The sequence below is a fragment of the Manis pentadactyla genome, chromosome 11 (assembly GCF_030020395.1).
Source record: "Manis pentadactyla isolate mManPen7 chromosome 11, mManPen7.hap1, whole genome shotgun sequence".
In the NCBI taxonomy this organism is placed as follows: Eukaryota; Metazoa; Chordata; class Mammalia; order Pholidota; family Manidae; genus Manis; species Manis pentadactyla.
In genome coordinates, this window is record NC_080029.1 from 104,125,622 (window position 1) to 104,150,448 (window position 24,827).

At 36.0% G+C, this 24,827-nt stretch overlaps 1 protein-coding gene and 1 pseudogene across 4 annotated transcripts in view; one reads left to right on the forward strand and one right to left on the reverse strand.

Annotated features, from left to right (window-relative positions):
* CCPG1 (cell cycle progression 1) overlaps positions 1 to 24,777 on the reverse strand; it is a 39,828-nt gene extending 15,051 nt beyond the window's left edge. For 3 of the 4 annotated variants that reach the window (XM_036919405.2, XM_057488822.1, XM_036919401.2), the window contains exons 1-5: positions 24,647 to 24,777; positions 6,832 to 6,900; positions 4,441 to 4,561; positions 2,700 to 2,776; positions 929 to 1,133 (exon numbers count right to left, since the gene is read on the reverse strand). In XM_036919405.2, coding sequence (XP_036775300.2) covers positions 929 to 1,133; positions 2,700 to 2,776; positions 4,441 to 4,561; positions 6,832 to 6,891 — 463 coding nt within the window. In that variant the 5' untranslated portion in view covers positions 6,892 to 6,900; positions 24,647 to 24,777. The remainder of the gene's footprint in view (positions 1 to 928; positions 1,134 to 2,699; positions 2,777 to 4,440; positions 4,562 to 6,831; positions 6,901 to 24,646) is intronic. The other variant, XM_057488823.1, reaches the window with a different exon arrangement.
* Positions 8,058 to 16,666, forward strand: LOC118929373 (ragulator complex protein LAMTOR5-like; annotated as a pseudogene).
* Positions 24,778 to 24,827: the final 50 nt, after the last annotated feature.

Here is a 24,827-nt window from a genome sequence, read left to right on the forward strand (position 1 = left end):
AAAAAGATGATTGAAATAGATACTCCATGTTCCCGTTTTTCCATCACATTAGGAAATTTTTGGAATCAGGAGTGTTACTAGGTATCTTTCTCATAAATCATCCTTAGGTTACAATTACAGATTAGTAAGGGTAGGTTAATAACAGGTTTGTTTCCTATATTTTCTCTGTCTAACTATTTACATGGTAATTCTATGTCTAAATATTCACATCTACCTTAAGACATGTTATATAAAGCCCTAAACTGAGCCAAAAATTTTAGAAAGGAAACTAGCTCAGTAACTCATATTTTAACCTCCAAATGATTCTGTCTGAACAACAGGCATTAACTGTATTAACAATGTGACTTAGGAGAGGCACATTGTCATAACTCAACATAAAATGAAAGATGCAAAGGTCAGGGGCTTTGGGATGCTGCTGTATTGCCTGCTCCTTGAACCCTATTTGGGACATGGTAGCACTCAATGTTTATTGAATGACTAATAATTTAAAGAATCTGAAAGAGTTCAGTAAGTTTCTTTCACCATTAACACAAAATTTGTATCACTGTAAGTAAAAAAATCTTAACTTTCTTCTGCTTCTAGATGAATGGTTCAGTATCCCACTCAATGATAAAAAATGTTAAATGCATTCTGGAGTCTTTGAGACATTAACAAACCTTGAAAAAAATTTTTTTGTCTTTTACTTAATGACAGAAGATGGTATTTTACTTAATGACAGAAGACGGTATTTATTATTATAGCAGAGGACTACCGCACTCTAGGCCCTAGAGTATAGGAAAATACTAGATACAGTAAATTCTACAAAAAACTTTGAGTTTTACTCCAATACATTGACATTTAGGGTTAGAAAACAAGCAAGCCATCATATAAAATGTGGTCATAGAAGACCTTAAGTCTCTTATCAGTGTATTCCTTAGGTAGTTCTTACCAGTTTCTGGCTGACAGAATGTATAATGGCTGCTAGAAGAAGAGCCCATGTTAAAGTCTTCTGGACTCTGTGCTTCTTTAACAATTATAGCTTCTTCTTGATTTCCAGTTTCTTCTAGCTTAGGTGGCTCAAGGGTAACAATATCAGAATCATCACTGACAGTTCCAAAATAGACATTGTCTTCAAGTGACTTTTCTTCCTCTCCCTATGGGAATAATTTTATAGACAGTCAATTCAACAATTATTTAAGGACCTTATATTTCTTACACAATTCAAAGTGTATAATGGTGCTTAGTAGTATGGTAATTTCAGTTTAAAATAAAAGATAGTAGTCCTACCCAATAGAAAAGGATTACTCAATAGAGGACTCATCTTTCAGTTTGAAAACACGTTGGTGTTTTCTCTTGGTGATTCTCTCTCCGAATGAGATCAAAATGCAGCCTAATTCTCATGGGCTGCAAAAGCGGAGAAGGCCACTTTAACAAGCAATGACCACAGAAAAGAGAGGATTCATTTCTCACCAGTTCCATGGGTTTATTTGAGTGTAACTCTGTAGTCAGAAGATAAAAGAAGGGCTGAATTTTCGTTATGTGTTAAATAAACTTGAACAGCTGTGCCATGTAAAGATCATTTAAAATATCTAGTTTTGTCTAGATATCAAGTAAAATGCCAAAGGAAATTGCCAAGGGATAATTTGTTCTCAAATTTAAAAATCTTATTTTAGATATGAATCATAATAGCTTAATTTCTTAAAAATTCAAGAATGCAAAGAAAGTTATGTTAGGGATTCAATGAACAGGTCTTTAACACGTTACCAAAAGATTACTTTTCTAAATTAAAAGACAGTGAAAAGTTGTTTGTAATTCAAACAGGAATAAAATGCACAACTAGAAATAGAAGTGTTAGGCAGGAAAATAGATATGAGCAGGGTGGAAAGAGAATAAGGACAGGAAAAGGACCACTAAAAAAGACCCAGAGTTAATCAGTTAAAGCTCAAAAAGCCAGGAGCAACTTGGGCTGGAATGTTTGAATATTTCCCAGATAAAGGAGGGTACCTAAACACAGCCTTTGTCTTTACTATGTTAATCATGCAGGCCTAGAGTATTTAACTTCACCTATATGCTGTTTTTTTTCCTCCATTGGCCCTAATCAAGTAGTTTGAAGCCTAGGCAACTGATTTAGCATGCAGGCCCAGCCATAAACAACACAGTAAAAGGCAGGCAAAGTTAAGAAGTAAGATTCTTAACTTACTCTTTAGCAAATAGACAATAACTCAGCCCACCTTGGGGGCTGGGCAGGCGGTCCTGTTTGATATGCTCCCAGACCAATGCCAGTTATGCCAGGGAGAAATCAGAGCAGGAAGTTCCTTGTGTTAAATTAATTTTAAATATTCAGAAACCACTTAACAAGTCTGCACCCCTAGCTCTTAGTCACATTCCTGAAGAATACTTAAAAGGGGAACTCCCAACCTTTTGGGGTGCTCCTCTCTGAGGACACCCATACTTTCTAAGAGTGTAACCTTTTAACTTTAAATTCTCTTTTCAACCTTTCAGGGTGTTCCTCTCTCTCTGAGGTTGCCTGAACTTTTTCTCTAAGTATCTTTAAATAAAATTTACTCTGCTTTACTACTGTGTCTCTGCCCTTCAATTCTTTGTTGCAGCAGGGACAAGAACCGAGGAAAATACACAACGCTGCCCCAACAGAAGCTTTAATTAGTGTTCTCTAAGGAATGTTATTTATCACATATCCACAGAGTTAAACTCAAGTTTACCTCAAATGCTGACTTTGCTCCCTCAGAAGACAGATAATCAGTTTGTCCCATGAACAATGTGCCATTTTGGCTGCTCTCTGAAATAAGGAAAAAGTCAACTCAGTTACACTTAATCAGTTTTTTTGTAGTCTACATATATTATCTATATAAATAAAATCTGTTCCTAATTTTTTAAAGTAGATTTAATCAAATGTCATATACAATTGTTCAGTCACTCTACTGTTAATGAAAAATCTCTATTTCAAATATAATTATTTGAAATTGTCAAGGAACAGTTTTAGATACAGACCAGAACTCACTTAAGACCTACCAAAAAAGTACAATCTCTAAGTAAACATAATCTGTACCAATACCAAAGTACTTAATCCAAGGTGTTTGTAAAAACCTATTGATATGGAAATCAATTCTCAGTTACCTGATAGCACATTGCCTGAATTATTCAAAATCCTAAAGGTTATCATTATCTAATGACTGTCAATGCCTGGTATCCGAAGAATCAAAACTATAGCTTCAAATGATAAATTCTTCGTAAAATATAGACTATAAAAATTAAGGACTCAAAAGAACACCAAAAAACAAGATGTCACTAGAGTGATATATTTTATAAGAAATTCCTCAAAAAAATGTACAAAAAAAATAAAGTTCACAATATATTTTTAATGAAAAAGGCTATAAAATTTTAACGAAAGTTAGAAAATTAGAACAATATATAATAAACATACAAATTTTAGCATAGCAAACATTAACAGCAGTTATCTCCAAATGAAAAGAATTTTAAGTGATTTATAAATTTTTAATCATTTTTTTCCCATCATGAATGTGTATTTTGCATGTAATTTAATCCCCCTAAAAAAAGTAAGAAGAAAAACCAAAACACTGTTTTGAGGTGTTATATAGCCCCTAACAGAGTACTGATTTGGAGATAAGACTCCTCAACAAAGGTGGAGTTGTGTTCAAGGATTTCTGAAGAAGTATGAAAACTTGTTTTACATATGTGAGTATACACATTTCTTGGGAGAAATCATTGATGCTTTCAGATTTTCAGAGACCTCTGACTCTTGAGAGGTGAGAATCACTTTTCAAATGAGAAGAGTAATTATTTTGCACATGGGCTAAAAACATGACTAACAGGTATAATGTATTTTATTTCTAGCCTTGACACATCTACCTTATTCTCCTCAGGGAGAAATGTTCTATTTACATCTTAATGTAATTTTTTTTTTTAAGTTTTAAAAGTAATTTAAGTATGAGATAAGAGTATGCATTAATTATTTGGGCATTGTATTTCTCTATATAATTAATGTGGGCATCAAATCCCTCAGGAAGTATATATAAAACTGAGGCAATACAGTAGTTAAATACCACTTACTATCTCTAACCAAGGCACTCTTGAAGAGTGATAACTGGAGAAGAGTTTAGTAAATACATTGTGGTTATAATTTTATATATCACTAGTTTTAATCAGGATTAATAATATTTAGTTAGTGGTTACACTTGTAGTATCAGAGTCATACGGAAGCCCAAATATATACTACAGCCATAAATAAACAATCTGCAGCTTGGTGCCACTGAGTTCTGCAGGCCTGCCAAACCAATCCACACTAAAATCCTAGTGCTTTGGTGACTTGATCATTTAGACTAGCCAAAAGGCTGCCCACCTAGAAAAAAGGCAAGATTCATAATGTCATTCACATATGCTCTTATAAAAGAAAAAAAAAATCAGACTTTTTTAACATCTTACCTCTCTGCTCTAACTGCAATACTTGAAGCTCCTCTTGCTCTAAAGATGAACATTCTGGGGTGAGCTCACAGCTATCACTGGCTGTACCATGCTCAGAATTCACCATCTCTATATCAGATCCCTAGGGAAGAAGTGATCATCAGTTATGTATGCTAGCTGTCCAAAGCTGGATTTGACTACATGTAGATATTTCCATTATTGAAAGTCCCAGATACTGCCATACTCTAAAGGGAACAGTATCAATTGAGCACCTTGTATTCAATTTAGTCTGTAAAGGCCTATGGCAGGGATATAGCAGAATGGTGTCACAGGTTTAAATTCTAAGAGAAGTCAGCCCAAAAGTCAAAGCTCTAATACTTTATTTTATAAGCCCAAGCAATAAATTTTAATGAGAGGATAAAAGTTTCTACACTTAGTTATTTCTATTTATTCATTCTTACTCAACATTTCAGGAACTACTCTAGCTAAGGCAGGTATAGTGCAATATAAAAATTTCAAATCCAAAATTCAAATTTACAGCTTTTTCACAGAAACAGCCACATGCAAATAACTACTTATTATGGCAATGTGTAACTAAAAAAGTTTAAAGACAAGGATTAAAATGAACCTTATTAGATTAATGGAACAAACATAAAATTTTAGACTATTCTTCATTCTTCCAAGGTTGTCCTTCCTATTTGGATGTCAAGGCTGCCTTTTCTTTAATAAAACAGTGGCTCTTTAGAGTTACTTTTTTTCCCTCAGACCTCTTAATTAGCATAGTAAAGTTAACCACTAAGTTGATTCTGCCTGTCCCCATACCCCTCTCTCAATTATTCCTATAGTTTACTGATCCATGAAATTGAAATGTTTGAATTCTCCTGACATATAACTCAAAGCAAAAAAAATTAAAGGAATTTATTAAAGGAGTGGGTATTGAGTTGAGTCCTAACAAGAATTCCGAATGGAAGACTCTGAGTTGCCTAAAGTGGCAGGAGAAGGGTAGAAACAGAGTCAAGGACTCAGGGTTCTGGCGTAAATCAGAATAGCAGCAATGGGAAAAGAAAACACGTGAGAGTTATTAGCAAGAAAGAGTAGAACTTGGTAACTGGATATAGAGGGGAGAGGGACAAAAGTATAAATATGATCTTCTTTGTGACAAGACACCTCTAGAACAGAATATACTAATGACACACTTGGCAAGTGCCAGGTCTGCTGTCTTGCTTCCCACTACAGACTCAGAAGTAAGACTCCCACAGCTGCCTTGCTCCTGGTCTGTTAATTATTCTTGAAGGAAAAGTTACTGCAATGGGAGTTATCTAAGCTTTGTAGAAAACAGGCTAAAAAAAAGGCAAAAAGAAATTACCCCAATATCAATTGTATAGCAATTATAAAACTTTATTGCAGAAAAAGCAATCTTTTTTTGTTAGTATTGTTTTCTAGAGGCTATGACAAACCAATTGTCTAGGCCTTATATTATCAAAGTAATTATAAAAAACACCTTTAAAATTGTTGTTAATGAAGGAAAAAAAGAAAGTGAGGCTTAAAAGATCCTAAAAGCAAACAGGGAAACTGTAAGTCTATTAAAGCTATAGATGATTTTTATCTTATTTCTTATATTCATCAGTATTTTATCACTTTTCTATCATGAACATATATTAACAGTATGAGAAAATAAATATTTATTATGACCTAGTTATGTAACATCATGCTTCTTTCTACCATACAGTTCATTTTGTTAGAGTTCGAGCCATAGCCCTTTTCTGTCAAGTTCTGCTAATAACATACCTTAAGTGGCACATAATTCTCCATTCTTCTTTCTGGTCTGTTTAAATGCAGACTCTGATATTTTCTTTTTTTTCTAATTAAGGTATCACTGATATATAATCTTATGAAGGTTTCACATGAGCAACATTGTGGATTCAACATTCACCCATATTATCAAGTGCCCCCCAACCCCATTGCAGTCACTGTCCATCAGTGTAGTAAGATGCTATAGAGACTCTGATATTTTCTAGTTACATAATCTTAGCCAAATTACTTAACCCCTCAAAACTTTAGTTTTCTCAACTATGAAAGACAATGCAAATAATCTATACCACTGAGGGGAGACTTGTTTAAAACTTTACGAGAATGTAGGTAAAGCACAGAGCCTGACCAATAATAAACCCTCAATAAATATTAGCCTAATGTCTCAAAGCTGAGGAAAGCCATGTACAATAATGCAGAAGCTGCTAGCTTGTGACAAGTTTTCAATGAAGTTTAATGTGGGTGGAAAAATATTCAAGTTTACAGACAATGGAACCTTATGCCTAAATGTAGAAAAATACTGGCCTTTCAAGAACTGAGTGTACATCATTGCTAACACTGTAATGTTACAAACTGCCTTATAAAAAGTATTAAATAGTATACCTCATGATTGATGACAGTCCAACCACAAGATGAATCACTGTCACTGGAATTTTCAGACATTTTTCAGGTCTACAAACACAAAAACATATTGATATGTGAGACACATCTAAAAGCCTATAGGAAGCGCTATATGTGATGCGAGTATGAAAAGTGGCTTACTGCTTTCCCAGTGAAACTGAGACATCCCACCCAGAGTTGCCATACAGGGCATGACTGCATACATGTATGAATAAATACAACCAACTTTTATGACAAAGAGATCCTCCTGAGCTAACACGGTCTAGACAGTCATATCGCTTGAATGAAAAAAAAAAAACAAGGTCTGAAAGAAAACATAGGATTTGGCCAAGCAGAACTGAGGGGGAAGAATGCAATTTGACTGCATGAGGGAATCAAAGGTTGAGAGAACGGTGAATGGGGAATGGACACCAAGAGAAAACACCTATGTATTACATGAATGGTAAGGTACAAAAAGCACAGCTAAAGAAACGGAGTGGGAGGGAATGGAAAAGTTCTCAGACCAGCTTCTAACATCCTCTAGGCAAAATGAAGTTACTGTGATGAAAAAATAAAGCAATTTTAATTTTTCAAGAAGGGGAGACACATGACCAAACATTTTAATGAAAATAACCATGTAAGCAGCACTTCAGTTGAACTAAAATGGGGGGAAAAAGACCACAGGTTGGTTAGAAACTGGTAGCCATTCACAACAGCCTAGAGCCAACTCCAAAAGCAGCACACACTGTCAACTCTACCTGGTTTGTTCTCCTCTTTCTATATGAAACTCCTAAACTCTGAAACCAAGCTCATTAAAGTGAATGGTATTGTACTGAATTTGTTCTATACCTTTAAGTTTTATAAATACTCCTATTGCACAGATGAGAACACATTAGGATCCAAGTTGACAGGTGTTCTAATAAAACTCTACTGCAGACAATCTAACATGAAACCACTGCTCACATGAGAAAAGAGCCAAAAATATAGATCTAAAGCTTCCAATAGTGAATCCTGGAACTCTCACAAATGAGTATTTTAAAAAGGGATAAAAAGGTGATTGACCACTAACAGTATAAAAATTAGCATGCTTTCAATTTATTCAAAATCTAAAATAAGACATAAAGATAACTGTGTGACTTTTATGTATTTTTTGCAACAGATGAGCAAGACCAGTGTCGCAGGCATGTGGCACAGTAATTTTTGTCTTTGCACTACTGTTTTGTAACAGCATGCACATGAGGACAGGACAGGAGATGCTCCAGGCAGCCATGTGCACCTGGGAGCTTAGGTATGCAGGCACAGCAAGCCTTGGGAAATATGCAGCAGAGCAGTTAGCCTGATCCAATTAGATTCAGGCTCCCTTGCAGGGATGGCTTTTGAAATCAACATTTGAGATTTGTTCAGACCAGAGGAAGGCTTTTCTAAAATTTTTTATATTGAAGTACATAGAATAAAATGCACAAATCTTAGTGTATAGCCTTGATGAATTTGGACATGTGTATACACTCATGTAACTACTGTGCAGATGAAGGTATCAAACACTTTTTTTTAAATTCTTTCCCTCTTCACCTATTTTGTGTGACTTTTAATGTCATGCTAAAGCATTTTCTAGTAAGTTCACCTGAGATCATCTTATTATTTGATTTCCCACTTAAAACTGATTAGGGCCCAAGCAGTTTACAACTATATAAATTTAAAGGTAAACTTGTGAAAACTATTACAGTGAAATAAATTTTTTCTGCCCAGTGGAGAAGGTTATACCAAAGGATGAATACCCTACAGGATATTTACCAGTTTTATATCTTCACAACTTTATTTCAGCATTCTTTATTAAATTGACTATATATAAACCTCAATTTCACACTGAACCAGTTTTAACAAGTTAAAAAAAAACTTTTTGATATGTTACTATTTGTATTTGAATTGTTTTGTAACAATTTGAAAATTACAGGTTGTCATATGGGACTACACAAAGACAGCAATTCACTTTGCTGGAGGAAAGGAGAATGATTAGAGAAGGCTTTATGAATGAGCTTCCAATATTCTTTAGTCATACTAGTCAACATGTTTTTTTAATGAACTAGCTCCCAAAATTTAAAAATTGAGAGGTATCACATAAAATAAAGTTCTAGTTCCTCATTTAAAAAAAAAAGGAAGATAATGATGATACAATGACACTGTAAGTTCCCAAGAGAGAACAGGAAAAGCTTTACAGAGCAAAAACAAAGGCAGAAGAAATGAAATACTAAAGTGCTAAGAAAGGCAATTAATCTATCATTAATGTAGTGTTAAAAGGTCAGATATGAATCTTTAAAAGGGCAAATATTAAGATGGGGAAGGATGTAAAGGGCCCTAAACCTCTGGGATGCAAGAAATCAATGCAACAATAGTCCATAAAAAAGGATAAGCATCTAAATTTAACCAGTACTGATAAGGGGAGGAGGTAAAGGAGAAGGGAAGATGTTAGGAGAGATTTTTAAAAACCTGAAATATTTTTTAAAAGGAGTAAATAACCAAATACAGAAGGGAGAGGTTGTAGGTTAACTCCCAGACTTCTGGTTTAAGTGACCAATTGGAAAACTCGTTCTATATGGAACAAGAAGTAGGTAGAGCTTTGAGATAAAGAAAACTGGCTGAAGCCTAAAAAGCATTCTTTCTTCACCATGTGAAAGCTCTTCTCCATTCCCTTTGCATATCCCTATCTTCTAACCCTCTAGCATCACACATTCTGCTGTTCCATCTCACCCCTGAAGCTTACCAATGCTTTATTTTCTTAATAGCCTTCCAAAACGTTTGGGTTGCCAGACCCAATCAGGGTTATTTAAACTACATATATCTTCTACCTGTCTTTAGGTAATTTCCATGTAAAAAGTTATTTTAAACAGGTAGTTCCTAGTATGCCTTTCAACAAAATATTCTAATGGCTCAGAAGATTAAATAAAGACAACATTTCAAACTAAAGTTATATACAGGCATACCTCAGAGATACTGCAGGTTTGGTTCCACACCACCACAATACAGACAGTTGTCACAATAAAGTGAGTCAAATCAATTTTTTGGTTTCCCAGTGCATATAAAAATTATTTACACTACGGTCTATTAAGTGTGCAACAGCACTGTCTAAAAAAAAGGCCACACCTTAATTAAAAAATACTTTTCTGCTAAAAATGCTAACCATCATCTGAGCTGTCAGTAAGTGGCAATGTTTTGCTGATGCAGGGTTTTGCCTCAATGTTGATTGCTAATGACTTATCAGGGTCACGGATGCTGAAGACTGGGGTGGCTGTGACAACTTCTTAAAATAAGGTAATGACAACACTAAACTCTGTTTTCTACCTTTATCTCGTATCTACCTACCACTTCAGCATTTTATTAAAAATAATAATAATAGAGAAATGTGGTATCCACATATAAATCAAGTTTAAAAATCAAATGAATATTCATATTTGAACTGACTGTGTATAGTTCATAATGCATGAACAAAACCGAAAGCTTCTGTGATGACTGCCCTTGCACTGTTCACCATGTAACTTATTCACTATGTAAGAATTTGTACTCCATGTAAGAATTTGTTCGTTATGCATCAGAAGATTGGAGACTGACGAAAATTAGGCTTGGGGTGGATTAATGATTGTGCATTGAGTATTGACCCCCCTATACAGAAATTTATTGTGGTTAACAACTATTTGACCAATAAATATGAGAGATGCCCTCACAAAGAAAAAAAAAAAAAGTACACACTTCCAATTGTAAAATAAATAAGTAACCGGGATGTAATGTATAGCATAAGGAATACAGTCAAAATATTGTAACAACTTGGTATGGTGATAGCTGGTACCTAGAATTATCATGTATATAAATGTTGAATCACTGTGTTGTACACCTGAAACTAATGTAATGTAATACTGTTGTCAATTACCCTTCAATAAAAAATAAATAAATAAATAAAAAATAAATAAAAAAATATAAGGTAATGAAGCTTGCCGCATTGAATGACTCTTCTTTCATGAACTGTTTCTTGGTACCATGCAATGCCATGTGACAGCATTTTACACACAGAACTTCTTTCAAAATTGGAGTCAATGCTGTCAAACCCTGCCTCTGCTTTATCGACTTCTTTTTGTTTGTGTTAATAGTTTGAATTCTTTGTTGTCATTTCAGCAATTTTCACAGCATCTTCACCAGGAGTAGATTCCATCTCAAGAAACTCTTCTTCTCCTAATCCATAAGAAGCAACTCCTCTTTCACTCAGATTTTATCATGAGGTTGCAGCAATTCAGTCACATCTTCAGGCTCCACTTCTAATTCTAGTTCTCTTGCTGTTTCCATCGCCTGTGCAATTACGTCCTTTACTGACGTCTCGAACTCCTCAGTCACCCAAGAGGGTTGGAATCACTTCTTCCAAACTCCTGTTAATATTGTAATTTTTACCTCTTCGCATTAATTACAGATGTTCTTAATGGCATCTAGAATGGTGAATCCTTTCCACAGGTTTTCAATTTACTTTGCCCAGATCCATCAGAGGAATCACTATGACAGCCATAGCCTTATGAAATGTATTTTTTAAATAGTAAGACTTTGAAAGTTAAAACTACTCCTTGCACAGGCTGCAGAATGAATGTTGGGTTAGCAGGCATGAAAACAACATAATTTACTGTAAATCTCCATCAGAGCTCTTGGGTGACTAGATACATTGTTAATGAGACGTCATATTTTGAAAAGAATCCTTTTTTCTGAACAGTAGGTCTCAACAGTGGGCTTTTATGTAAACCACGTTAAAAGATGTGCTATCACCTAGACTTTATTGTTCCATTTATAGAACACGGACAGAGAAGATTTAGCATAAATTTAAGGGTCAGAGGAGTTTCAGAATGGTCCATGAGCATGGCTCCAAGTTAGGTTACCAGCTGCATTAGTACTTAACAAGAGAGTCAGCCTATCTTTTGAAGCTTTGAAGCCAGGCACTAACCTCACCTCTCTAGCTATGAAAAGTCCTAGATGGCATCTTCCAATATAAGTCTGTTTCACCTACACTGAAAATCTGTTGTTTAGTGTAAACAACCTTCATTCGTTATAGTAGCTACATCTTCTGGATAACTTACTTCATGCAACTTCTACATTAGCACTTGCTCCTCACTTTGTACTTTTTATGTAATGGAGATAGCTTTTTTCTTTAAACCTCACAAGCCAACCTCTGCTAGCTTCAAACCTTTCTCCTGCAGCTCCCTCACCCCTCTCAGACTTCAGAGAAGTGAAGACAATTAAGGGCCTCCCTCTGGACTGGGTTTTGGCTTAAGGGAATGTTGTGGCTGGTTTGGTCTTCTATCTAGATCACTAAAACATTCCCATTAACAGGAGTGAGGCTGTTTTGCTTTCTTATCATCTGTTTCTTCACTAGAGTAGCACTTTTAATTTCCTTCAAGAACTTTTCCTTTGCATTCCCAGCTTGGCTGTTTGGCACAAAAGGCCTAGCTTTCAGCCTCTGGGCTTTCAACAAGCCTCCTCGCCTCCTCACTTTCAGTAGTAAGCTTCCCGAAGTTTAAATCACTTAAGTCATTTTCTAGCTTTTGTCTTCAAGTGAGACACATCAATCTTTCTTTCCCTTGGACACTTATATAGGGTTATTAATTTGGCCTAATTTCAATATTGTTATGTCCCAGGAAATAGGGAAGCCCAAAGAATGGGAGATAGAAGAACAGCCAGTGAGGCAAGCAATTGGAACACACAACATTTATGGACTGAGTTCACTATCTTACATGGGTGTGATTCATGGCACCCCAAAACAATTACAGTAGTAGCATCAAAGATTACTGTTCACACATCACCACAACAAATGGTGGTGCATCAGCTAATGCATCACCTCCTTTGTGAACCATTCTGACCCCATCACTGAAGACTCTGCTGGTGTTTTCCCTAATCTACTACTTAAAAAAGAATGCTGTATCATAATTGCTTGATTACTTATATATTCCCAACACACTGCACAGAGCTTGCCACCTATTAGGCACTCAATAAAGAAGAAGGTAAGGGGGGGAGGGGGGAACTTGTTTCCCAGCCCGGGGCAAATTACCTTTGAAACTAAAATCAGTCAGTGAGAGAAACCCATTTATTGCTTACAAGCAGTTGTTCACTTCGGCTCGCCTGTGTCTCCTGCGTGACTCAGCTACCAAAAAAGGGACCACCCCCCACCCTCTCCAGTCCAGATATGCCCTGCTCCCCCTTGTAATCACCTACTGATATGGAGATGAACTACTTCCCTCTACCCCTTGGAAACACCTACTGATAAATAAGGAGGTGCCCTAAGCCCAGGTGAGACATTCTGGAAATATTGCAGTTTTACCCACAAGGGAAATAGATTTCTGGATTACAATGCAGTTAGTAACACAAGTCTAAATTGTTCAAGGAATTCAAAATTCTGGAGGAACCCATGAGGTTCCTCTCCCATTATTCTGACCATAGGTATATGCACAAACCCTTCCCATTTTAAAGGTTTGTAGCAAAGGAGGGTTTGTGCTCTGGGCAAGTTCACTCTGGAGTGAGACCAAGTAACAACAACAGAACGTTGGGAGAAAAATGTCTTATACCAAGCTTCATTCTTGCAGTGGCAGGTGGAGCACTAGAATGACTGCATCTGGCAAGTCTGCAATTCACCAACATCTCTGCCTCAACCTCAAAGCATAAGCACCTGGTGGTCACTCTTTTATACAACAGCAGTTCATCGCCAACACATGCCCAATTATTACATCATTACATGTGCACAGTGGGCACGTAGATTAGGGTCAGGGGAGCATCCTGGCCATGGGAACTTCCGTTTCCCTACAGGGCTTTACTAATACTAATTTATAATTTGATAATAAGTATTACAAACATATGGTTTCAGTATAGAATATAGCACACACCATTAATGTTAAGTTAAATTTATTCTATGGATTCTCATTTCCAAAGGCTTCTTATGTAGAAAGACCAATTCTAGTAGTATAACCATACATTCTCCAGCAGACAGGAGGCCTAAGATTAATACCACTTTAAATTCATTCTTTTACCCATCTGTTCAGTCAATATTTATTGAGTTCTTAGCACATGCTACATACTGAAAATATACCAATATATGAAACAGATAGGAGTCTTGCCCTCCTGGGTCTTAAGTTCTATTGGTAGTTGACTATGTTAAGCTCCATCTAAGCCCTGTGGTCCAGGAAAGCAAGGAAAGTTGATCTCCTCCTCCTTGTGTTCTGACAAATGACTAACTGCAAAGGACCTATCTACTCTCATAAAATCCCAGGTAAAATTGACTTACACCTCTCCTCATGATTCCTTTATTTACTTAACCTCTATAAACCCCCTATTTTCTCCCTATTTGAAATGTTCATTAATAAACTCCTTAAAAATAGCCTGAATTAAAATCATGTCAATTGTCTTGTGCATTTCACACTGCAGACATTCAATAAACAATATAAACCAGTAGAATATACAGTATATTTGGTGGTATTTCCTATTATGGAGAATATGCAGGAAAGGAGAATAGAAAATGTTGGGCTGGGAAGGTAACCCTGGAACAGCACTTGGAGTGAAAATTTAGAATCCATCCCACATTGGAGTCCTCTACAGATATTCACAAGGACTTAATTTGGGCTGCCGTGGGACCCTGTCAGATAAGCATTCTGGGATGGTACTGTTTTAGCCCAGAAAGCAGCTAAGCTAACCTTGGACCCCACTGATATCCCTGTGCTGTGTCTAAATCCAGAACATCATGATCCAGAAACATGATGGCATCACAGTGGCAGAGCACAAAATGGCTCATGACATTTCACATTAGTTCTCTCTAGCAGCCTGTCAAAGAGACTCGATCCTACCTGTGTTAATCATCTTATAGAATTATTAAAGCTCCAGTAGTTTGGCTGTTCTTTTTGTGTGCACTGGACACTTTTCTATTAATATAAGAGCAAGCTGCTTTTTGAAACTCCGTGGACTTATCAAAATATTAGTAAGCAAGGATCATGTTTTCAAGCAGCACGTCCAGGTAACTTTGTATACAGAATTTTGTTATGTTCAATAAATCTGGCTGGAGGAAAAAAAAGAAAAGAAAATGCTGGGTTGGAAGGGATTCATTTTAAAAAGGATAGTCAAGGACAAGTAGTGATTCTACAGCATCTTACTATGCTGATGGACAGTGACTGTAATGGGGTTTGTGGGGGGGACTTGGTGATGGGGGGGAATCTAGTCATAATGTTCCTCAAAAAAAAAAAAAAAAGAATGGTCAAGGAAAGCTTCTTTGAGAAGGTAAATATGAGCAAAGATTTGAATGGGTAACTGGGGGAAGAGTGTCCCAGACCTAAGGCACAGCAGGTGCAGAGCTGGAACCAATCCTGCATCTCTGCGGAAGAGCAAGAAGACCTCTGTGGTAGAGGGGGGTGGCCTGGCCAGAGAGCAGGAAGAGATGAGGTCAGAGAGAGAATGAGATGGAGGACAGATCATGTAACGCCTTACAAACCCTAACACTAGCTTTTCACTCTGAGTGAAACCAGAAGTCACAGAAAAATTCTGAGGAAGGAAATAGAAAAGATCACTGTGGCTGCCTCATTGAGACAGCACTGTGGGGGGAGCAAAGGCAGAAGCAGGAAGACCATTTGCAAAGCTACCACAATAATTCAGGTAAGAGATGATGGTGGTTTGGGCCAGGGACATAGCAGCAAAAAGACAGTCAGAAATGGATAGATTTTACAAATATTTTGAAGGTACAGCCAAAAGGACTTCCTGAAACACTGAATATAGGGTATAAGGGATGACTCAAATACAAGAATAGAATTGCCATTGAGACAGGAAGCCTTCAAAAGCAGTAGGTTCTGAAAGGAAAATTGGTAAACTGGTTTCAGGCATGTTAAATCTGAAACAGCTATTATCAAAACCAAGTGCCAGGCAGCTGGGGACTGAATTTAGGGGAGGGTTATGGGCCAAAGATATAATTTTAGAACACTCAGGTGACAGCCGTCAGAAATAATAACAGCAATGATATTAATTTTATCTCATAAAGCCCAACTGGAGTGAATGCCACCTGTTATGATGGTGCCCCTAGTCATTCCTGAGTAGCTACATTTTACTACAGAGGAGGTTTCCTACCGTATCTTCTAGAATTAGACATATGGTGAAGAATGGGGCGTTATTCTTCCACACATCTATAATTCCAACAGGACAACCAATGAGCCATCAGCAAAGGTCCCCCCAAAATGCTGCTGTATTATATATAAATGTTTCAAAGATGGAAGTCAGTCTAGATAGCTTTCAAGAACCTATTTCTAGAATGCCTTTAAAGGTTCTGGAACTTTCATCTCCTCAAAATGCCTGCTTTAAACCAGAACTTCATTTGATAAAGGGATAAGAACCCAATATCCCAACTAATGAAAACTTTTAAAATGTCTTTTATACTCTGGTTTTTTTGGTCCACTAACAACCCTACACAATTATTTTAAATAACCTTATACTGATCTGGAACATAAACATTACATTAATCCATTAATTCAACACACACTTATTGAGCACCTACCATATGCCATAAAGTATTCCAAGTACTGGGGGCACAGCAGGGGAGGGGACTCCCCCAAAGAGAGTTTATGTTCTAGCGAGGGATAGCAATACAAATAAGTAGAATATGCACTAAGCCAGCTGGTGGCAAGTATTGTAGAGAACAATAAAGCAAGAGGGGGAAAACTGAACATAGGGAGTGGGAGGCACGAATAAGAATTTTTAATAAGGCTAGGAAAGGTCTCCTACAGTATATGAGGACACCTATTTCTCTACAGCCTTATCAACAGAGCAGCAATCATCTTTAATCTCTGAACATTTCACAAGCAAAAATTTTTAAGAATCTCATTTTTAATCTGCATGACTAAGATGACTTAGTGGATTTGTGCATTTTTACAATGTTTATTGGCTATCCTTATTTCCTTTTCTGTGAATTTTCTGATGTTCATATGCTCGCTTTTTTACTGCATTGTCTTTACTGATTTGTAGAAATTATTTAGAAACTGGGTCATGAATGGTTATACCTATTACAAATATTTCCTTATAGCATGCTTCAATTTTTTAACATTATCTTCTATCACAGTTATGTTTTTAAATGTTATGCTGTCAAATATAGGGGAAGGAGAATAGGGTGTCTTTTACAGCATGTGTATTTTGTATCTTGCTTTGGAAAGTCTTTTCTACTCCAAAGATTATAAAATCACTAATACCTTTTCAGAGTTTTGACCTTTATGTTTAGCTGTTTAATTTATGCATCTCATTTTTGACTTTTAGTGTAAGCCAGAAATTACCACAATTATTTAATAACCAGTATTTTTTCCATGATTTAAAATGCCACCTTTTGTTACATAAAGTCCCATACATTTATGAATGTTCCTATAGCCTCCACTCTGCTCCACTGATCTATATTCCTTGCACCAATACAATGCTGTTTTTAATTTCTATGGTACTCAATTTCTACAGCCCCGACAGAAGTGCCATGCCTTCACCTTACCCCCAATTTAAATTTTGGCTTTGTTGTAATGCCACTGACCTACATAAACCAATCACCCAGAAAAAGGGCCCTACTGAACTCATTATCTTGTTTCTTGAAGTAGTAGTAAGCACATAGTTCATTACACTGTCAAGTATCTTCTTCAGAAAATCAGTAAAAATTTCTTTCTTTTCTTATTTTGGTGTTAGAATAATTGAGCTGATCCTGAGCAGCTGTCTTAGGTAACTTAAGAGTTTTCTCTCTTAATAGTTTTCCCTCTTAATACCTAGCATTAGTAAGAATATAGGACCTCATAGTGTAGATTATGTGTAAAGTAATATCTTCATTCTTGGTTCCATTTTATAATTCCCTCTAAATTTCCTCTGTCTCATTTTTTTCCTTCAATTTTTGTTACCTTGCTGCATTTAGTCTACTCCTGAAAGTAGCTTCAACCCTTCTGGCAGCAAGATAAATTCACTCATTCATTTAACAAATATTTACTAAGCACCAACTCTATAGCATTGTTCTAAACCATTATACTTTAATTATTTAATTATCCTTTTGGGCTCAAAATTGAGGATTAGGCAACATTCAAGGTAAGTACAAGTAGAAGTAAAACATGCAGACAAGAATAGGAAGGGCATTTCTGACAAAATGAAGAGCATGTACAATGGCAACAAAAAGCATGGATGAAGAAAATCTCCTTAATAGGGGGATACCATTTATATTTGCTGCAAATTTGATTTAAATGCACCTAGGATATGCCGTTCCAAATAGTTTATATATGCATTGGGGTCAATGAGTTTTATGCCTTACTTTTTCCACTTAGCTGTTTAAAAATTTTTTTGGCTTAAAAATTATTCAAAAGTGACTATAATAACAGTGTAATATATTGTTAAATATCATAGTTGACTTGCCTATTAATGATGTTTAGGTTGTTGATAGGTTTTTATCACAATGAAAAATGGTGACACAGGAAAAAAGTCATCAAAGGCTTTTACTGTTTAAGTAAGCATCTAAGACTGACTGTCACTATGCTGTATGGTAATTTGACAGAAATTCACATTTTAAAAAGCATTTTGACATAAATACTTCTGGAGTTAAAATAGTGAGACATGTTTTTCTTTCAGAAATTAAGGGATCTTCAAACCTGTTCACTGTGAAAGAGAAGAACCTTCTACTGTATTGCTTTTCCCCCCTTAAGAGTCAGTTTATACTTTTTTTTCTTTTTCTTTTTTATTACCATCTATAATGTGGACCTTCTTTCAGTCTCCAAACTCTGGCAAACAATAAACGTGGCTTAGGAATACGTAGTACCCACTAGGCCTCTGTGCTGCAGAAAACAAAAGCACAACCCTAGAGAAGGTGATTTCAAGGCTTCCTGAATGGTCAGGTGAACCTGAACATTTGAGAAAAACTAGTTTTGTAGGGCTTTTTAACTGTTACAGCCAATAAATCTTCCAACATATTTTCACCAAGCAAAGGCCAAACTAAGATGCTTTCCAACAACATCAGGGGACAAAAGATTTGACAAGCAATTCTGAATATGGAACTAAATGCTGGGATGTCATTTTGGATGCTCAGATAGTACAAAAGCTTCCCATATTGGTGTGGAAGGTAGAGGACGAAAGAGATGCAGAAATGTTAGAGCCACTGGCATATAAAATGCTTTTGAATTTAAAAAAAAAGCAATTTCATTGTTCTCCCTCTCCTGCCTCCCAAAGGAAAAAAATTAGTTTTTTGACAAGTTGCGTTACGCAGGCATTACAGACTCCACTAAACTTTACAGGTGTGATGTTGCAAAAGACTTTCAATGATGTCATCTCATTTGTCTTGTTCAAGATCAGCACTATTAATATAAGGTTTCATAAAACTTTAAAACAACTTGGTAAAAATACATCTTAAAGATTTACATATACAAAATGAAACCACAAAAAGAATCAAAATGGAAAATAGTTTTATAATCTTGGGGTAAAATATATTTTCCTAAGCTTTACACAAAAAACAGAAATCATAAAGGAAAAGATTTTATTATATAAAAATCATAAACCTGTTTGCCAAAAGTCACTACAAACCATGAACGATAGACTGGGAAAATATCTGTCACATATGACAGAGTGTTGAAAATACTTAAAAGTGTACCAATAAACCAATAAGACAAAGGTTAAAAAAATAAAGTAGACAATTTAGCAAGGAACACTTATGCAATTTATAGCAGACCTAAATATGGAAAAAATGCTCAATCTTACTACCAAGGACATGGAGAAACAAGATTGATTTTAATGCCTAATCACATAATAAAGATTAACAGGTTAGACAGGTAGTAGGTTAGTTAAGATATGGGAGGAAAGGCACTGTAAACAGTGGAAATGTACACTGCTATTATCCTTTGAATAATTTCATAAAATTTAACAGATAACCTATGACCTACCAATTCCATTTTATTTCCTCGAATTTATCTGATAGAAATTCTCCTATGAATGTGAAAAAATATATACATATATATATTAGAATGGTTGATGGAACAATTTTTAATATACAAAATTACAAAGTGACATGTCTACCAAGAGTGAATTTATTAAAATTAAAATTTATATCTACAGTTAATGCAGCCATTAAAAAAAGTAGATCAACATGTCTTGACACGGAAAGCTTTCAGTAATGTATTAACTGAGAAAAGCAAGATAGAAAATAATATGTATAATAAAAGCCTATTTATATTAATCTACATGCAATAGAGTAAAATTTTAGATTATCTTTCAAATTTAAAAAAAACTGAAATTACATACGTGTCTGGTATATTTTCAATGGGCATTACCCTTATAGTAAGCAGGAAAAAATAAACTTTTTTAAAAATGAAAAGACAAACCCATTTTAAGTACAGTGACTGATGTAAATCTAATCACCTCCTAGATAACCAGTTTCTTTAAGACAAATTAAAGGACTTCAGGGAATCACATTAAGATGTTTACTATCTGAGGTCATCAGAAGTTTATTGTAGAAAACTGAGGCTAGAGAAAAGACAACATAACTCAGGGCTTTGATGAGTCCACAGTGCAGTAATTACAGCATCAAAATGTGGGTCCTATGTCCTACCTCTTGGTTATATTCATCATGTACATGAATACAAAGACAATCTATTCTAAATACCTAGAAAAAAAATCTCAAAACAAGAGTAGCAATTTCCCTTATCTATGCCCAGGAACAGGCCTAACATACTGTTACATATAGCACATTAACCTTCTGATCTAGAAAATAAATTCTGCAAGAAGTGAGTCAATACACAATTTCTTCACAAGTTTCCTATGAAGTAACATCCCACAAATTGGGAAACAAAATGAACTACTGTCATATTTGAAGATAAAAGCATCACTTTTTTTTCAATCTAAAAGAAGACAAACCTTTGATAAAAAGTTTGGGGGAAAAAAGTGAATAAACAAAGTAAAACTACTGGGTTTTGGCTCTTTGTTTTCTATTCTCAAGTTTTAAAAAAATGCTTTTCTTAAAAAATACACACCCATCATATACCTGTATTTTTTGTTTACTTTAAACATACTTTTCATGAAAGGATAATTTGCTCTAATTAATTTTTTTATGATTGTCCTCTATTTTTTGGGAAAAAAGCTAGAAAACAAAGGGATTTTATATTTTTATTGTTTTCTATTTTTTAAAGTATAAAATAGATATACATCCACTGCTACTACAAGCTTCTAAGAGCCTTTTTTACTTGAATGTCCTGTATGTTAACCTAACTTGAAATTAATCTCAATGGTAGCTGCTGTAACAGACAGGACTGACTTCCCCAGAAGGAGGCGTCTAGGCTCTACACTATTTCCTAAAGACCAATGCCTATACATGCAATGTATCTCTCAGAAGGTCTGGGATTTCATAGTCAATGTATGCTCACTGTTCATGAAATCAACTTGAAGTAACATTTTAAAATATTAAACATATTTGGAACATTAAAAACTACATTCATTTCCTACTGTATAAGTTAGACTGATGATCTTCCTTACACTTTAGAAACGCAATTAAAACAAATAAAAACCAAAATTAAAAGCCCAACCGTAAAAGAACACTGCAGTTCCAGGAGCTTTAGTGCACTAAAGTACAAAATCACATTCAGGAGAGGGGCCAGGTTCCTTCAACCTAGAAAAAGCCAAAGAGTGTTACCAAAAAAACAAAATGAAGATCCTGTTTGACTTTTTTCCATCAAACTTTTTCCAGGCAAAATTTTTTATCACATTAAGTCATCACACTTCAAATGTATAACATGCTTTATGTAAATGTGACTTACGCGGGCCAATAATACTTTGCATGCGTAAATTCACCACTTACAAAGTGTTATTTTTAAATCCGATTTGATGTTCACAAATACCACATGAAATAAGGCAATTAGCTATTATTTACAATGTACAAATGGCAACAACAGACTCATAGGTTAAAATTACTTGCTCAACATCACTAAACATCCTGATGCCCAATCCAATGCTCTTTTTATATCTCATCATGTTAGCAATATGAACAAGTAGCAAGGTTTTAGGGTAGTGATTTACAGACAAATACTAAAGAAAAATTAGATTTCTGACTTCCTGTAATGACAGACAAAAATCTTTAACTCACCTTACTAATTTCTAACACTTTCTTCAGAAAACCCTACTGACCCTGAAACAGGCTTCCACACATAAATGCCCTTTAAAAAAAGAAAATCCCTAATTATCAGTTAGCTGCGATCCCTTCCATATCATAGGGCTAAATTTGATCTTAGGACTCAAATTGAGTTTTTTTTTCGAGTTTATCTGGGGCAACACATTTGATGTGACTTTTGAAAGAACTCATATTTTAACTGTTTTAAACTAGTCAAAACTGCAGAACTGCCAGGAAGAAAACTCTTGAAAATGTAAGCTATCACTTACAATACAACAACTTCCTCACCTTAACCACACACAAACACAAAAACAATTCAGCCTCTACTAGTTCTGCATTGTTAGATGAGTCTGCATTTTCTGTTTTAAAATACCAGGAGCTTAACAGGCCTTGCCACTGTGTCCATATTCTTCACATTTCAAAAACTACTTCTATGATCTTAGCAAGGTTCATACTCACCTAATTTTTAAAATCTTTAAGAAAACAATTACACAACCTAGATAACAATACTGTGGAACCAGTTAGTAAATCAGACATGTTAATCAATTATGAATGTTTCTTATATACTGTAAATGGACCCAAGTATCTAATAAGATATTGAGCCAATACAGTACTCAAACCCTACAAAATTAGAAGGCAGAAAATACTGAAAAGAGAAATTCGGGGAGGAAGTAAAGCTCCAAGGATAACGATCTATGATAATAAAATAAAAGTACTACAGCTTGAAAAACAAAACATACCCATTTTATTAAGAGTTAATGGATACTTGGAGCTGAGGGTCCATTTTTTTCAAGACTGATAACTGCAAGAACACATAGAATATTCCCCTAATAGAAGAACAATGTGGCCTTTTCTTTATGACAGAAAACAAAACGTGAGCTAAAATATGTATTCACCTACACATATCCAACATTTATCTGTAACAGAAAATAAATATCATCCAAAACATCAGACATATGGCGCAAAGTGATTCCACGAAAATAAGCTTAAAATACCCTATTTAATAATTGCTTAACTTCTCTATTTCCATAGCAAATAAACAATTCTGCTATATGCAGTCTTTTCAGATTAATATGCCCATTATTGCCACTTGATGGATTTACAGGAATAATCAAGATTGCACTGCCTTAACAAGAACAGTTAAGCACTTTGACTTTGTGCAAAATGAAAACTGAACAAAGTGAGATGTACAGATGCTAAGAATTATCATCATACCTGTTTTTCCTTTCCTGTACAACCAATGCATTTCTTGTCGACAAATTATTTGTATTTAAAAATGTTATTCATATAGTCTGTGGATGCAGTAACAAGGACTCTGACAATGTTTTTTGTTGTTATTTACTTTTTAAAGTACTGTTTAGTCTACATAATGGAATTACTGCATCTGTATCCTTTTCTTAAATTAAGGCTTTTTCTATAGAAAATTTGGAAAATACCATAAAGCATACAGAAAAAATTCTGTGTTTCAACATCTAATCATTTTTATAACTATGGCTATCCTTTGAGTCTTATTTCTAATACACACTTCCATAGTTTACAAAATTAGAATTACACTAATTTTTAATGTTTTCACTTAAAAATTAGTATTTCATACACCCTTTATTATTTTAGAACGATTTTTAATAGCTTTTTTATTAGAATCTCATCCTTAAGAGTGAAGGGTTGAAAATTATGCATTAAAATAATACCCTCATTTTCTCCCCTCCCTTCCCCTATAAGATCAGAATTTAGGAAAAGAGTAAACCATTCACGCTTAACATCCAAGGTGTGATAAATATCCCCCTGAGAAAAGTGGGGCGCAGTAAGATACAAAGCTTAAGCTACTAAGATAATGATACGCTAAAAGTCACACTTCAACCACTATCCTATGGATGCGACCTTATTGGAGGAGACAAATTTAAAATTCTCAATACCAAAGTAGTTACCTATTCCACCTGTAAGAACGCTCCATTTCGTTTTTTAATAAAGCTAGAGTGAAGCAGAGCGTATTTCACTCACTCAACAAAGTGTCTTCAGTGGCTGAGTTCGTTAAAATTGGCGCTCCCAATGGCAAAGACTTGGGTTTATTAAACAGATAAATATGTAGTGAGTACAATGCACTGTGTGGACAGCTACTACTGACGAGTTATCGATTAGGAAGACCACGCTAGAAGGAGCGGTGGTGGGGGAAAAGGATAGGGAAGGGGATTCGATCATTATCGTTCTGGCGTCCGAGCAGAAATTTGAGCTGCATCATTTAAAGTTCAGTATTTCTACTCCTAACATTACGGGGTTCAAACGTCACCAAAAAAGATGCGCCGGCTGATACCCAGAGTGACGCACGTAACACCTTACCATATGGATTCCCAACAACCAAGACCAAAAAGCGCCCGAAGCCAGCCTGGTGAAGGAAGGAGGGTTCCCGAGCTGTCGGCTTCCCCCCGTCCCGGCCCGCTGCTCGGCTCTGGACGTGCGAGTCAGAGGTTCAGGACCCGAGACCCGACGCCTCAGGGGCCGGCTCAGGCCGCGGGAGCTACGGACTCGCGTTCCTTGCTACCCCTGCGTCCCGCACCAGCCCCGCGCCAGGAGTCAAGCCCCCGCCTCCGGAGAGACCCCGCGACTGCCCCCGCCAGGTGCCGGCCAGGGCCCACACTGGAGGCCGCGACTCCTCCGCAGGAGTCCAATCGCCCAGGGCTGTACCTGAACAGGCAGCGCCACCTCCGCCCGACTGCGCGGCTGCCCGTCGCCGCTGCGGCGGTCACAGCTCCGAGCGTAGTGACGCCTCTCATAAAAACAACCTGCTTGCAGGCGTCCGCAGCCGGGAGGCGGTGGCCGGCGGCGCGGCGCAGCGCACGCCGGGACTCGTAGTCTCGCCCGCGCC